General features: G+C 43.5%; 1 protein-coding gene across 1 annotated transcript; it reads right to left on the reverse strand.

The window, feature by feature from the left end:
* Positions 1–5,558: 5,558 nt before the first annotated feature.
* LOC310835173 (major urinary protein 3-like) lies at positions 5,559–12,657 on the reverse strand. The gene is made up of 7 exons (XM_083719975.1): positions 12,479–12,657; positions 8,885–9,006; positions 8,331–8,398; positions 8,122–8,217; positions 7,161–7,262; positions 6,109–6,137; positions 5,559–5,735 (listed from the first exon to the last, which is right to left on the reverse strand). The coding sequence occupies exons 1-6, from the start codon at positions 12,584–12,586 to the stop codon at positions 6,124–6,126; spliced, it is 510 nt and encodes a 169-aa protein (XP_083576101.1). The 5' UTR covers positions 12,587–12,657; the 3' UTR covers positions 5,559–5,735; positions 6,109–6,123.
* Positions 12,658–17,140: the final 4,483 nt, after the last annotated feature.

Here is a 17,140-nt window from a genome sequence, read left to right on the forward strand (position 1 = left end):
CAGTTCAGCTACTGATTGATTGATTGATTGATTGATTGTGTGACTGCAGTACATTGTTTATTGCTTTCATTTTATGGATCAGTGGTCTCGATAGATAGTAAAACCCATGTTAAATTGTTGTTTTAAGGCTTGTTTTTAAAAGTCTGGAATGGATTAACCCATTTTGCATTACTTTCTATGGGAAAGTGCACCTTGGTTTGGAACACTTTGGTTTTGGAATGGACTTCGGGAACAGATTAAGTCTGAGAACCAAGGTACCACTGTATGGAGTAAAAATGACAACACCTGATAGTGTTTTTCTAATTTTACTATTAAAGTCAAGCCAGTTGATCTCTTACATGCAAGGCAATTAGGAAACAGCTAGATTCCTACTCAGTGGTCCTCACAGCACACCCTGAGTCAAGTGGAGAAGGGGAGTGATGTGGAATTTAGGTTGGACACATTACCAGTGAGACCATCAATCTCGTATGAGCCACTTAAGGAGGAACCTAACAACTCTCCAGTAGGTAGAGCATGAGACTCTTAATCTCAAATTAGCAAAAATATATAAATTTAAATCAAATACATGTTGGAAATGTCAAGAGAAGGAAGGTTCTTTTTATCATATGTGGGGGTCTTGTAGTAAGGTTAAAGCTTATTGGGAAATGGTCATTTGTGGTGGACTTCCGGGTTAGCGCTATCAGCGAATGGCGGAGTTCCTCTGACCGGAGGAACTGGCTCTGTGGAAACTGGGTTTTCCCGCCGCGGCGAAGGTGGGGACCCACTAGAAATCCCAGGTGGAGGAAGCCTGGGAATGTGGGGTTCGGCAGGGCACTTACTCGCAGGGAGCCCCATTTTGTGGCTCCGGAGTGAAGTGGGGTGAGCGGCGCGGTGCTGCGAACTGATTGCTACTTTCACGGAGGGAAGCCGCATAGCCATTGCCGGAGAGCGCTGACTTTTTCCTGTTGACAATTGGACTCTAAACAAGTACCCGTGAGTAGAAACGGAAAACTGGATCAAGAAACACCCTAATTTGGCACCGAAGTGGGAAGGTTCAAAACAGGAAGTCCGCCTTCCGCTTTTTGTAAATAGACTGAAGCAAAAACCTTGTAAGCTAATAGCCTGGAAAGTTGTTTGTAAAGGTCGAACTTTCCTTCATTTATAACCACTAAAACCCCCTTGGAAGCAGGAGAAAAGGGGGGGGGGGATTTGACTGTTTAAGCCTGCAGGAGAGGGAGTAAAGAAAAATAAGTTTCCACCGTCCCAAACCTGGGAATGGGGTGTCAGAGACAGAAATTGTTGGAGACGTCCATTGACTGTGAACGGAACATTTTGACAGATAGCTAAAAAAGAGAAACAAACTGATTCCAATGTTGCCTTTTGCATTCTAAAGAAACAAAATATTTGAAAATTGAAAGTAACTTTCTTTTGTTGGACATGCTTTAAAAAGATGGACACAAATAGAAATTGTCTCCTCTAGAGTGAGCTTGTCAAATTGTTGCTGCAGTTTACTTGGGGACTTTACAGCTGCGAGATTAAGATCGTGGGACCAGTCTTTTGACCTTGAATAAAAATGTGTTGGGAGAAAGTTTTGGTGCTTGCTTTTTGTAAGACAAATGCTTTGCTGGAGCAGTTGCATGAGAAGATGGATTTGATGAATGAGAAGTTGGATTTGATGACTGTTGTAGTTAGTGAATATGGACAAACAGGGAATACTGACACAGAAATCATACAGGGACCAACTCAGGAAACTGGCTCGACTGGGCAAGTGCAAGGGCAGATGATAATGGAGGAGGTTGCGGTTGCACCTCAAGCAATACAAATGGAGAGATCCGAGGCCCTGCAGGAGCATAAGCCGCTGTTTTGGAAGATTGAATTTGGAGTGGGCCAGGGGGAGCCTGGAGCTGAGGAGGCTCTTAACTTTGGAGGGACTTTGAAATATGCTGTTAAATAATTTTTGGATTATATTGATGACTGTGGGGAGTGGGACTGTGGGGAATGGGCTGGTCTGATGAGGGGAGATGGAGATAATTATGGGCTGGAATCCCCCAGAGACCTACTCCTCAATGAGAAAGGAAAGAAATCAAGAAAGAGACCAACAAAAGACAAGGAAAAGTGCAAGTATAAACAACAAGAAGAAGATCTGCAGAAGGGGCATGGAAGAGATTTAAGAGCCTCGGACATAAGATTACCAGGTTGATGGACAAGATGGAATGGACAGTAAGGACTGACATAACCCGAGACCAGGAAGAAGAGACGCTGGGTGAAAATTGGAAGAAAGTCTATAAAGAAAAACTTTTATTTTGGGAATTAGTGTAAAATTAATGAATATTAGGGAAAATGTTGGAATGAAACTGTCTTGCTTTAGTAGAAATGATAAAAGGAGTTATGTATAAATAAGCATAAAGTTTTAAGTTTTAAGGTATTTTACGGTAAGATAAGATTAAATAAAGTAAGGCAAATTGAATAACAGAATATGGTGAAAGATGGAAAGGATTTGCTGAGTTAATTAATAGGTTAGACTGTCAAGATAAATTATTCAATAAAAATTGAAAAAGATGGAAAGAATTTGCTGAAATAACTAATTAAGCTAGAATACAAAAAGGGAGGTGTGAGGAGGTCAAGGAAACAAGCAAATGAAAGATAAAGATATGTAATATGGGATTTGTATTTTTTTTTCTTTGTTGTTGTGTTGTTGTATTGGTTTTTATGTATTATTTTTCTTCTTTTTTGTAATCTTGAAACTCTTAATAAATATTTTTTTTAAAAAAAAAAAAAAGCTTATTGGGAAATGATATATAATGAATTGGAAAAGATGTTTAAAATAACGTTTGTAAAAAATGACAACAACCCAGAAGCTTTCCTTTTGGGAATTACAGGGACAGAACTACCTAAATTGTATAGAAATTTATTTCTGTATACTACTACAGCAGCAAGAATGTGACTTGCCCCAAAGTGGAAAGAAGCAGAAGTCCCAGTAAAAGAAGAATGGATACAGAAACTCATGGAATATGCACAAATGGCAAAACTTACCGGAAAAATAAGAAATCAAGATAACAAACTTTTTATAAAAGAATGGAAATGGTTTATTGAATATTTCCAGATAAATTAGAAACAGATAAAAATATTAGCAGGATTAATGTAATAACCTGCAATTTTATAAGAGTATGGATATGCAGAAGACAGAGAAAATGAATATAAGGAACCGCAGTAAGAGGGGGAAGGAAGTCAAATTTTGAAATGTTAAATTGATTGTAAAACTAATGAAATGTATAAATTTGAAAATATAAATAAAAAACTAAAAAAAGAGGAGACTCTTAATGAGCAGTGAAAGTCTTTCCAAGGACTATGGTTGGATGAGAGATGTCAAGGTGCTGGACAGCAGGTGGCTGGGTAAACCATGAACAGCTAGGATGATGTATATTTGGCCATATAGGTATGCAACCCTGGAGGTTTGGCAGGGCAGAGGCCCATTCCTCTGGGTGGTCTTGTCTGAATTGCTCCCCTATCTCAGTCACTATTCCTGGCCAACTTTTGTTATTGCTGCTGATCTGTGCACCAGTCAGGGTCAGTCTTCTTCTTCAAGCAGGTCTGACAGACCATTTTTGTTTGTTTTCTGAGAGCAGTTGTTCCAGGCTTTCCAACAAGAACAACAAAAATGGTTCCCAGAGCAGCTTGCATACTATCAGTTAAGATAAGACAGCCCTGGTCCCTGCAGGCTTACAGTCTAAAAAAAAAAAAGAACACAATGGGGCAGAAAAGGAGGGTAGCAATACTTTGGCACCAATTTTGAGGCCTTCTGCCTGGTTCCCTGTAATCTCACTTTTCGCAATTAGGGAACCAGCAGAAGACCCTTGGAGGAGAACCTCAGCATCCAGGCTGAACGATGGAGGTGTATTTCATGGCTGCCTCAGTATTTCATGGCTGCCTCTTAAGATAGTTCAGAAATTTCAGCTGGTGCAGAATTTGGTGACTTGAATGCTCACTGGGGCAAGATGGTTGAGCATATTGTACCTTCCTGGCCCGACGGCACTGGCTGCCAATTATTTTCTGAGGCAGACATGTGGATCATCCTTACATGCTGGAGGCTGAGAAGAACCTGACTTCAGTTTGCCTCCCTTCTCATCGTCTGAATTCATCAAAAAAACAGTGGTACCTCTGGATGCAAACAGGATCCATTCCAGAGCCCCATTCGCATCCTGAAGAGAACTCAACCCGCGTCTGCGTGTGCGCAGGTCGCAATTCGCCACTTCTGTGCATGACGTCATTTTGAGCGTCTGCGCATGTGCGAGTGGCAAAACCCAGAAGCAACACGTTCCGTTACTTCCAGGTAACCGCGGACCACAACCCGAAAATGCTCAACCTATAGCAATTTTAACCCGAGGTATGACTATACTTTCATAGGTTTGGAAATGGGCAGGGGCGGAGGAAGGGGGCGGTGGGGGCAGGACACCCCGGGTGTCACTACTGGGGGGTGACAAAATGGCAGGCGGCACTCATTGTGGGGCCTGCAGCGCGCCCAAGCCACGCGTCTCTCTTGGGAGTGATGGATTGGCTTGACTGCCCGCAGGTTCCTCACTGCCCCAAACAGTCTGCCATCTGCCTCCCCTCAGCTGTTGGATCGCTGAGTTGGAGGAGGCAGGCAGGCTTCTCGGAGGCCCAGCGGAGCGTCCTGCCCTGGCTGGCCCCGCCCTGCCCTGTGGGTGACTGGCCCCACCACTGGGCGCAGGGCATGTACGCCAGGTGCCTGATTGTCTTGCTCTGCCACTGGGAATGGGAAGTCCTTCACTGTGCAGAACTGGTTATGCTACTGTCCACCTCTTTTGCTCTGTGATGCCTGCGAGGCTTTGCTTTACACCAATGAGCGCATCATCTTACGTCAGAGATAATAAAACCGGGATGTCATGACTCAACTGCAGGTCATTGGTCCTGGGGTTGGTGTGTATGATGCAATATGACACCGTATGGTGCAATCAGGAGTATGAAATGCAACGTTGCCAAATGAAATCATATACACAATGTGGACTGGGACATTTATACATGACCATCTTTGTATCTCCTCAACAGGAGCCAGTCAACAAATTTTATTATCATAGTTGTGTTCAGCACCCTGAAATTAGAAAAAGAGAGAGGCTGTTTCATTTCAGAGGCATTTTGTGAATTGTGAAATTTAGGAAGTTCCACTATTTTCTAACAAAGACATGTTTTACTGCCTATGCAATTTTCTGAAGTCCATGAACCTGGCCTTTGAAGAGTTTAAAAGTAAACTATGTTTTATTTTCCAAGCTTGTGGTCTCCTGGGGGAAGAAGGAAACTTTAGAAAGGTTCCCCCCCCCAATGGGGACATTTTGGAAATCACTGTAGAGAGCATATTTTAAAGCTCCAACAACCTATATTTCCATGCTTTACTCTGCTGCGTATTTTGTGATCTCGACTGGAGTTCTCTCACCAAAGAGTGCTTGCCCCAAGCCTGGATCTCAGAATTCAGGAATTTTCCTTTTATATAGTGCTATGAATTTGGGGTGTACACATAATAGTTTTCTTTCTCTTAAGGCCAACGGACGAGAAAACAGTACCACTTATGTGATTAGAATACCATTTATGAATATATATCTGATCCAAATGATTCAAGTTTTCTTTCCAAATGGAATGGTTCACAATGGTAGTTGGTATTCGCAATGCAGGAGGCAGATTCCAGGATGATTCTTCTATCCCCATCCTCATGCAGACATCTTTCCCATGTTATTTTTGGCTTTCTGCATGGAATTGCAGAATACAAGAGATCCCGTTATCACAGCAAGAGGTGGGGACCTCGGCCCATGGAGAAAACCCACAAAAGGTTGCAGTTGTATTCCTCTGGACTCTGCTCCTGGTCATTTAACAAAAACCTGATCTGCCAATGTTTTCAAATGATAATGTTCCTATTCTCCAGGCCATAGGTGTTAACTGCCCTGAGACCTCTGGGTATAGGGTGATATATAAAATCCTTATAATCTTAATAATAATATCAACAAATCAGCAGGAAGATGTCAGTGTCAGATTCAGTTGGATGCTGGAGGGGTCTCAGGTCTGAACTAGCTAAAATTATCAGTGTTCATGGAGACTTCTGCAGAGGACTAATTATCTTACCTTTTCCATATCTTCTTATATACAGAGATCTGTGGATGAAAAGAAATGCTGTCAGTGAATGAGCAAGATGTGGGATTGGGTCCAGGGAACAGAACAAGTTAAGGATGATGATGATGATTATTATTTTGTTCCTTATGGGCCATGCTCCATAGCCAACAATAGACTGGCTCTCAGATATCAGTAGGGTTTCTCTTTTTTAAAGGATCCATAATGCTTATCTACATGTGGAGAAAACCTTCTCTTGATAAAACCTCAAGGGCCGCTTTTCTTCACATGAACCAACCTGGATCCTGCAATCATCTTGTGAGGCCTTTCTTCATGTGCTTCTTCCACAAAAGGTCTGGAAGGTGGCAACGCAAGAACAGACTTTTTCTGCAGTGGCTCCCCATTCTGTGGGCATTCTCCCCAGGGAGGATTGGCTGGAACCACCATTATATCTATTTAGGCACTAGGCAAAAACATTCCCCTTCACCCAGGCCTTGGGCTGATGAACAGTCTATGTCCTTTTACATGTCTTTGTGGGAGAGATGGCTTATGGGTGGGTTTTTTGGTTATTTTTCTCCTTTTTATTATGTATTTTTGTGTTTTTATATTGTATTTTTATACTGTGAACTGTCCCGAGATCTTCAAATTTAATAAATCCCTAATAATGTAAGAAAGTACTTCCTGATGTTTAGTTGGAATCCCCTAAATTTATTATTTGTAACCTCGCCCATCTGGCTGTGTTTCCCCAGCCACTCTGGGCGGCTTCAACAAATACCAAAAATACACTAATATGTCATACATTAAAAACTTCCCTGAACAGGGAAGAAAAGAAGCTAACTCCATCTTCCGTGTGGCAGCCCAGGAGACATTTGAAGAGGACTATCCCATCCTCTCTCAATCTCCTCTGCTCCAGGCTAAACACCCCCAATTCCCTCAACTGTTCCTTATCAGGGTTCATATCCAGATTCTATAATACCTGGTGATCTCTCGAGTCCAAGCGGCTAGCATCATCATCACCATACCTTCAAACCAGGGCGGAGAAAATCTTAAGCATTAATTGCCCTTACTATTTTCGGATACATAGGCGATTGCATCTGGATCGAATTGCAAATCTGTGGCCAAAGTTTTAAATTTTTCTTTCACTTCATCTGACACAGTCTGTTCCCTGCCTTAAGACACAAACAAGGAGTTGGCATTGAGAATCAGCATCATAGTCCAGAAGGATAGATCATAGAATGGTACAGTTGGGGTCATCTAGTCCCCTGCAATGCAGGAATCTCAGATAAAGGATCCATGACAGATGGCTATCGAACCTCTGCTTAAAAACCTCTAAGGAAGGAGAGTCCACAACCTCCTGAGGGAGTCCGTTCCACTGCCGAACAGCTCTCACTGTCAGAAAATACTTCCGGATGTTTAGTCCGAATCTCCTTCCTTGTAACTTGAATCTATTGGATTGAGTCCTACCCTCTGGAGGAGAAAACAAGCTTGCTCCCTCTTCCATGTGACAGTCCTTTCGATATTTGAATATGACTATCATATATTCTCTCAGTCTCTTTTCCAAGCAAAAATAAACACTCCCTCAACCATTCCTCATAAGGCTTCATTTGCATTCCTTTGATCATCTTGGTTGCCCTCCTCTGCACACATTCCAGCTTGTCAATATCCTCCTTAAATGCTAGCACCCAGAACTGGACACTGTATTCCAGATGTGATGCTCCAATTCTTCTGACAAATCTAGCTGTCGGGTGGTGGTGGATTATTCTATTGGCAATTAGTGGTGGTGTTTACATATCCCTAGACCAGGCATAGGAAACCTTCGGCCCTCCAGATGTTTTGGCCTACAACTCCCATGATCCCTAGCTAACAGGACCTGTGGTCAGGGATGATGGGAACGGTAGTCCAAAACATCTGGAGGGCAGAAGGTTGCCTATGCCTACCTTATACAAACTGGGAGGATGGGTGAGATTTTCAAAAGCTGACAGGTGTGCCCATTGTAGCCAAGGGCACCCAAAGAAGCTCCAGACATACCATAGAGCTGTAGCATGCCCATATGCTCCATTAGGAAGTGGATGATATGGTAAGTCTCATAATCTGTATCCACAATGCGTACTGTAGTTTTCTCATCTGTTGAAAAAAGAGCCGCAAAAGATCTATTAACAGTCAGGAGAGTCACACAGATGCAAAATAAAGGATGTGTGTGTTTTGATGGAGATAATGGAGAAATCTATTAAACTTACCATCAGTATCAAATTCGGCCCGCTTTATAGGGTACAGAACAACTCTTCTACGCCGACAGTCTCCATTTCTGGAAGGAAAGGCAGGGTTGTCAAGCTGCTTCCCCATCCAATCAGCACGCCTCCCTCCCCCAATCTCTGCACAAGATTTCAAAGGGGTTACAGGGGCTTAGCCAGGGCCATGTTTCCTCTGAGAATCAAGTTGTAGTGCCTTTAGGAAATATGGTTTACTCTGTCCCAGCCAGAGAACAAATTTTCCCGTGACATCATCTCCATCAGCAGCTTGGAGTTGGCCAGTCCTGGAGTTCTGTGGGGCCCATTGTCCAGTTTCAGAAGAAGAGGGAGCAACGGGAAGCTGCCCAATAGACATTCAGAATGTCAGCTGATGTAATTGAAATTCGGGGATCAGGGATGCAGCTAAGGCTGGACCCCTGGGTGTACGACCTAGCCTCCCTGCTGAAAGAGGCAGGAGTAGGTAGCCAACAGGCCAAGCCTCAGGACCCTTCCCTTTATACTGTGAAGGTAGATAATGATCATAGCAGTGGATGTAGACTTACCTAGGAACATCAATTTTGAGGACCAGTTCTCCATTCTTTTGGGGCTCCATTAAATAGCCATAGACTTCTCTCGTCTGTTTGTCATACTGTACTGTTGCAATAGGAAACCACTTACCGGTGAGCTACAAAGAAGAGGTTTGTTTGTGTGTTATTGAGAAAGACATTTTAATATATATTGTAGACTGGTAGCTAAAGTAGCATAGTGGTCTCAGACTTCCCACTCTGGGCCCCTCTTTCAGAATGAAAAAATTTTCAAGCCACATCAAGTTTTATTATTATTATTATTGATAAGGAATACATTTCAAAATGAAAAGAAGCAACTCCTAGCAGTGCTTGATTAATAACACAGAACACAACTACTTTATAAGTACAGTAGCACATTGGTTCTCAAACTTAATCAGTTCCTGGAGTCCGTTCGCCTCCCGAAACTGTTTGAAAACCAAGGAGCAGCTTCTGATTGGCTGCAGGAGCTTCCTGCAGTCGAGCAGAAGCCGCATCAGACATTCATCTTCCAAAAAATGTTCGCAAACTGGAACACTTATTTCTGGGTTTGCAGCGTTTAGGAGCCAAAACACATGAGTACCAAGGCGTTCAAGAACTAAGGTACGGCTGTATAAAACAATGCTATATATACATACTACACTGAAATGTTTAAATGTTTCGGGTTAGCGCCTCCGGTAATGGCTGAATTCCTCTGATCAGGAGGAATTAGCTTCGTGGAAATTAGGGTCTGGCCGCCACGGCGAAGGCGGGGACCCACAAAAAATCACAGGCGGGAGAAGCCTGTGAACGTGGGATTCGGCTGGCACCTTTTGCACCTCCCTTACTCGTGGGGAAACCCGGTTTCGGGGATCCGGTGCGACGTGGGGTGAGTGGCGCAGTGCTTCGAATTGACTGTTTCTTTCACAGAGTGAAGCCGCATTGCTGTTGCCGGAGAGCGCTGACTTTTTCCTGTGGACAATTTGATCTTAAAACAACTACCCGTGAATAGAATGGAAAATTGGATTTTTAAACGTCTTAATTTTGCACCGAAACGGGGAGGTTTCAAACAGGAAGTCCGCCTTCCCCTTTTGTAAATAGACTGAAGCAAAGAGGCTGCAAGCTAAAGTCTTGGAAAGCCTTCCGTAAAGGATTAAGCTTCCATCGGCTAAAATCATCAAACCCCCCTTGGAAGCAGGAGAAGAGGGGGGAAATTTTGGATCGTGTAAGCCTGCAGGAGAGAGTGAAGAAAGTCAAATTACCACTGCTCTGAACCTGGAAACGGGCTGCTAGTAAGACTGATGTTTTGGAAATGCTCATTGACTGTGAATAGATCATTTGTTGACAGCTATTTAAATAAGAGAAATACATTGTTTCCATTGTCTCCTTCTGCGTTTAAAAAGGAGTAAAAGTAACTGAAAATTGAAACTAACTTTATTGCTTGAACTGTGCTTAAAAGGATTGATACAAATAGAAACTGTTTCCCCCTAGAGGAAGCCTTTGAAATTGTTACATGAGCTGAGCTGGGGGAATTTCCAGCTGCAAGATAAAAAACTGTGAGAATCTGGGATTGACCTTGGAGCGTCAAGAATGTTGACAGAAGAAGCCTTAGTGGTTGCATTATGTAAGATAAATGATTAACTGGAACAGCTCCATAAGAAGATGGATGCCATGACTATAAAAATTGATAACTTGGAACAAAAAGTGACTAATTTGGGACAGAAAGTGAATATTAATACAGAAACTATTCAGGAATCGATACAGGGATCTACTTTGACATGGCAAATTGTGGAGAAGACGGGGGAGAAAGTTGTTGTTGAACCTAAAGTAGTACAAGTGGAGAGGGAGAGAGCCCCAGCCTTACAGATGCAATTTGATGACTGACTATAAGTTGATGCTTTTTATGATTGAATTTAGAGAAAGTCAGATTTTGAGGATTGGAGCCCCGCTTGGACTGGAGAAGGAAAGTTGGCTAGATCCCTTCATGCAGGGATTTACTGACCTTTGGGACCTGGACTTGGGTCAGGAGGAGACTGGAGTTGTGGGGACTGCCAGATTTGGAGGAACTTTGAAATACGTCCTGAAATATCTTTTGAATCTTAGTTTTAGCTATGGAGATTTGGCTGACTTGTCGAGAAGGAATAAAAACATTGCTAGGTGGGAATTCCCCCGAGATCTACTCTTCAGCATCAAAGGAAGGAAAATAAGAACAAGATCGGGAGAAGATAAAGTAAAGTGCATGTATAAATATGAAGAAGACTTGCAGAAGGGACTTGGAAAAGAGTTAAGAGCCTCGGACAGAAGATCACCAGGTTGATGGACTATATGGAATTGACGGAAATGACTGGCAGAATCCAAGACCAGGGAGAAGAGACGGCGGAAGAATATTGGAAAAAGTTTAAAGTCTATATATGGAAATAATGTAAAATTAATGAGTGTTAGAAAAATGTTGGAATGGAATTATACGGCTTTAGTAGAAATGTTATAAGGAATTAAGCATAAATAAGTACTACAGTAGGGGACACAGGTGGCGCTGTGGGTTAAAGCCTCAGCACCTAGGACTTGCCGATCGAAAGGTCAGCGGTTCGAATCCCTGCGGCGGGGTGCGCCTGCCAACCTAGCAGTTCGAAAGCACCTCCGGGTGCAAGTAGATAAATAGGGACCGCTTACCAGCAGGAAGGTAAACGGCGTTTCCGTGTGCGGCTCTGGCTCACCAGAGCAGCGATGTCACGCTGGCCACGTGACCCGGAAGTGTCTCCGGACAGCGCTGGCCCCTGGCCTCTTGAGTGAGATGGGCGCACAACCCCAGAGTCTGGCAAGACTGGCCCGTACGGGCAGGGGTACCTTTAACTTTTACCTTTAAGTACTACAGTATTAGTGGAAAATAAGGTTAAAATATGTTAAGATAACCATATGACAGAAAATAGAGAAAGATGGAAAGGATTTGCTGAAATAATTAATAGAAATGGAATACAAAAAGGGAGGTGAGAGGAGGTCGATGAAACAAGGGAATGAAAGAGAGGGTATTGAGATGGTATGATGTGTGTTTTTTGAATTGTTTTTGCTCTCGTTTTGTTTAATGTGTTAATGTTGTGTTGTGTATAGTTTATATATTGTACTGTATGGTTTTTTCTTTCTTTTTCTTTTTTCTCTTCTTTTCTCCTTTTTGTAAGATTTAAAAGTAATAAATATTATTTTTTAAAAATGAAATGTTTAAATGTTTCTTTATTGGTCCTTGATTCTTCCTGCTAAACTTGCCATCCTCTCCTGCCACAACAGTGTGGTACAACACACCCTTGGAGAACCACTGGGTCAGGGCATGGGAGAGACCAGGGTTCAAATTCCTGTTCGCCCATGAAGCTCACAGTCACTGCCTCTCGGCCCAATCTACCTCACAGGGTTGTTGTGGGGATTAAATGAGGAAGGGGAGAACCATGTACATCACCCTGCGCTCCGAGGAGAAACAGGTGGGATATAAATGCAATAAATAAGTAAAGAGGGCGCAATCGGCTTGCAAAGTCTGTAATCAGGTGAACAAGGCTGTGCAAGCTTGATTATTGATAAATTTCTCACCATCCCTAGTTACAAGTGAAGGAGAAAAATGTTGCTGTTTACCTTCTTTAGATTCAAGTCTGGCATCATCGGAATGGGTACAGGAACCTCGTACTTAGGAACTGCTGAGCAGGTGCCAGCAAACACAAGAGTAATCAGCACAATGTTCATCTTTGCAAGGCTTTGCAGCAGTTCAGGAATGTCTGCGACTTCTGCAGAGACCTCGGTTCTTCAAGCGATGCCTGGATTTATATCCCTCTGCTTCTGTCCCTAAATTTCATCTATGCCAGTACAGTCCTGCAATTAAAAGAGGTCGTGGGGTGTTTGAGAGGGAGAACCAGGTGATTTTCAGAACTAATTGTTATCCGTGGTGGGTACATTTTCTAAAAACCCTGGAACACTCTGCCCATTGATGCTTGTTCTGAAGGACTCCAAGGCCTTAGTTGTGGGTGGTGGTTTATGGTGAACTTCACCACCAACGGAGGCCTGGGCTGTGATCAAAAGGAGCCGAGAGCCAGTTGTAACTAATGTTAGAATAAGGTTTGCATCTCCAGACCACATTCCTCACCTGGAACATCCCTGGGGCAGGTGTTGTGGAAACAAAGGAAATTCAAGTTGTGTTGGCCTCTCCTTTTGGAGATAGCAGGGGTCCATCTGCTCCACACCCCCAGGACTAATCTTTTGTTGTTGAAATCATGTCTTGTTATGGGCATAGAGACCCATCCAAGTTAAAATACAGTACAGTGGTACCTTGTTTCTCAAACGCCTTGGTACTCAAACAACTTGGAACCCAAACACTGCAAACCCAGAAGTAAGTGTCCCAGTTTGCAAACTTTTTTCAGAAGGCGAACGTGCTCCATTTTGAGTCTTATGCTTCTGTTTTGAGTGCCACACTTCCGTTTTGAGTGTTACACTGAGGTCTGTCTGTCTTTGTTATTTATTTTGCATTTTTGTTTTTGCGACTCTTTTTGTTTTTGTGACTGTGTGGAACCCAGTTCAGCTACTGATTGATTTATTGATTGTATGACTGCAGTACATTGTTTATTGCTTTCATTTTATGGATCAGTGGTCTCGTTAGATAGTAAAACCCATGTTAAATTGCTGTTTTAAGGCTTGTTTTTAAAAGTCTGGAATGGATTAACCCATTTTGCATTACTTTCTATGGGAAAGTGCACCTTGGTTTTGGAACACTTTGGTTTTGGAATGGACTTCGGGAACAGATTAAGTCTGAGAACCAAGGTACCACTGTATGGAGTAAAAATGACAACACCTGATAGTGTTTTTCTAATTTTACTATTAAAGTCAAGCCAGTTGATCTCTTACATGCAAGGCAATTAGGAAACAGCTAGATGCCTGCTCAGTGGTCCTCACAGTGCACCCTGAGTCAAGTGGGGAAGGGAGCAATGTGGAATTTAGGTTGGGCACATTAGCAGTGAGACCATCAATCTGGTATGAGCCAGTTAAGGAGGAACCTAATGACTCTCCAGTTGCTGGAGCATGAGACTCTTAATCTCAGATTAGCAGAAATATATAAATTTAAATCAAATACGTGTTGGAAATGTCAAGAGAAAGAAGGTTCTTTTTATCATATGTGGTGGTCTTGTAGTAAGGTTAAAGCTTATTGGGAAATGATATATAATGAATTGGAAAAGATGTTTAAAATAACGTTTGTAAAAAACGACAACAACCCAGAAGCTTTCCTTTTGGGAATTACAGGGACAGAACTACCTAAATTGTATAGAAATTTATTTCTGTATGCTACTACAGCAGCAAGAATGTGACTTGCCCCAAAGTTGAAAGAAGCAGAAGTCCCAATAAAGGAAGAATGGATACAGAAACTCATGGAATATGCACAAATGGCAAAACTTACCGGAAGAATAAGAAATCAAGATAACAAACTTTTTATAAAAGAATGGAAATGGTTTATTGAATATTTCCAGATAAATTATAAACAGATAAAAATATTAGCAGGATTAATGTAATAACCTGCAATTTTATAAGAGTATGGATATGCAAAAGACAGAAAAAATGAATTTAAGGAACCGCAGTAAGAGGGGGAAGGAAGTCAAATTTTGAAATGTTAAATTGATTGTAAAACTAATGAAATGTCTAAATTTGAAAATATAAATAAAAAACTAAAAAAAGGAGACTCTTAATCTCCTTAATCTGGACAGCAGGTGGGTGGGTAATCCATGAACAGCTAGGATGATGTATATATGGCCATATAGGTATGCAACCCTGGAGGTTTGGCAGGGCAGAGGCCCATTCCTCTGGGTGGTCTTGTCTGAATTGCTCCCCTATGTCAGTCACCACTCCTGGCCAACTTTTGTTATTGCTGCTGATCTGTGCACCAGTCAGGGTCAGTCTTCTTCTTCAAGCAGGTCTGACAGACCATTTTTGTTTGTTTTCTGAGAGCAGTTGTTCCAGGCTTTCCAACAAGAACAACAAAAATGGTTCCCAGAGCAGCTTGCATACTATCAGTTAAGATAAGACAGCCCTGGTCCCTGCAGGCTTACAGTCTAAAAAAAAAAGAACACAATGGGGCAGAAAAGGAGGGTAGCAATACTTTGGCACCAATTTTGAGGCCTTCTGCCTGGTTCCCTGTAATCTCGCTTTTCGCAATTAGGGAACCAGCAGAAGACCCTGAGAGGAGGACCTCAGCATCCAGGCTGAACGATGGAGGTGGAGACGCTCCTTCAGGTATACTGAGCCAAAGCATTTAGGGCTTTAAAGGTCAGCTCCAACACTTTGAATTGTGCTCGGAAAGGTACTGGGAACCAATGAAGATCCTTTTATATAGTCTCGGCGGTCACTCCCGGTCACCAGTCTAGCTGCTGCATTCTGGATTAGTAGTAGTTTCCGGGTCACCTTCAAAGGTAGACCCATGTCGAGAGCATTGCAGTAGTCCAAGTGGGAGATAACCAGAGCATGTACCACTCTGGTGAAACAATGTGCAGGCAGGTAGGGTCTCAGACTGCATACCAGATGGAGCTGGTAGACAGTTGTCCTGGACACAGAATTGGCCTGCACTTCCATGGACAGCTGTGAGTCCAAAATTACTCCCAGGCTGTTAACCTGGTCCTTCATGGGCACAGTTTCCCCATTCAGGACCAGGGAGTCCCCCACACCCCCACACCCCTGTCCCCCCCAAAAAAACAGTACTTCTGTCTTATCTTGTCAGGATTCAACCTCAATATAGCTTGGGGTAGGCTTGGGAGTCATGGGCGGGCAGCACACTGAATGTCACCTCCCTCAGTGATGACACCCGGGGTGGTCCAACCCCACCACCCTCTTTCCTTCACCCCTGCCTGAGCTGACACAGCTGGTTTCAGAGGCGGTGTTGAGGACTGCTGGTTTTGAGGAACTTCAATATCCATGGCTCAGAATTTCATGGCTGCCTCTTAAGATAGTTCAGAAATTTCAGCTGGTGCAGAATTTGGTGACTTGAATTCTCACTGGGGTAAGATGGTTGAGCATATTGTGCCAATCCTGGACCGACTGCACTGGCTGCCAATTATTTTCTGAGGCAGACGTGTGGCTTATCCTTACATGCTGAAGGCTGAGAAGAACCTGACTTCGGTTTGCCTCCCCTCTCGTCGTCTGAATTCATCAAAAATACAGTGGTACCTCTGGATGCAAACAGGATCCATTCCGGAGCCCCGTTCACATCCTGAAGAGAACTCAACCCGCATCTTCGTGTGCGCAGGTCGCAATTCGCCACTTCTGTGCATGACGTCATTTTGAGGGTCTGCGCATGTGCGAGTGGCAAAACCCAGAAGCAACACGTTCTGTTACTTCCAGGTAACTGCGGAACACAACCCGAAAATGCTCAACCTGAGGCAATTTTAACCCGAGGTATGACTATACTTTCAGAGGTTTGGAAATGGGCAGGGGCGGAGGAAGGGTTGCGGTGGGGGCGGGACACCCCGGGTGTCACTACTGGGGGGTGACAAAATGGCAGGCGGCACTCATTGTGGGGCCTGCAGCGCGCCCAAGCGACGCGTCTCTCTTGGGAGTGATGGATTGGCTTGACAGCCCGCAGGTTCCTAACTGCCCCAAACAGTCTGCCATCTGCTTCCCCTCAGCTGTTGGATCGCTGAGTTGGAGGAGGCAGGCAGGCTTCTCGGAGGCCCAGCGGAGCGTCCTGCCCTGGCTGGCCCCGCCCTGCCCTGTGGGTGACTGGCCCCACCACTGGGCGCAGGGCATGTACGCCAGGTGCCTGATTGTCTTGCTCCGCCACTGGGAATGGGAAGTCCTTCACTGTGCAGAACTGGTTATGCTACTGTCCATTTCTTTTGCTCTGTGATGCCTGCGAGGCTTTGCTTTACACCAATGAGCGCATCATCTTACGTCAGAGATAATAAAACCGGGATGTCATGACTCAACTGCAGGTCATTGGTCCTGGGGTTGGTGTGTATGATGCAATATGACACCGTATGGTGCAATCAGGAGTATGAAATGCAATGTTGCCAAATGAAATCATGTACACAATGTGGACTGGGACATTTATACATGACCATCTTTGTATCTCCTCAACAGGAGCCAGCCAACAAATTTTATTATCATTATTGGGTTCAGCACCTTGAAATTAGAAAAAGAGAGAGGCTGTTTCATTTCAGAGGCATTTTGTGAATTGTGAAATTTAGGAAGTTCCACCACTTTCTAACTAAGACAGGTTTTACTGCCTATGCAATTTTCTGAAGTCCATGAACCTGGCCTTTGAAG

This window comes from Podarcis gaigeae (assembly GCF_964106915.1).
Source record: "Podarcis gaigeae genome assembly, chromosome: 17".
NCBI lineage: Eukaryota > Metazoa > Chordata > Lepidosauria > Squamata > Lacertidae > Podarcis > Podarcis gaigeae.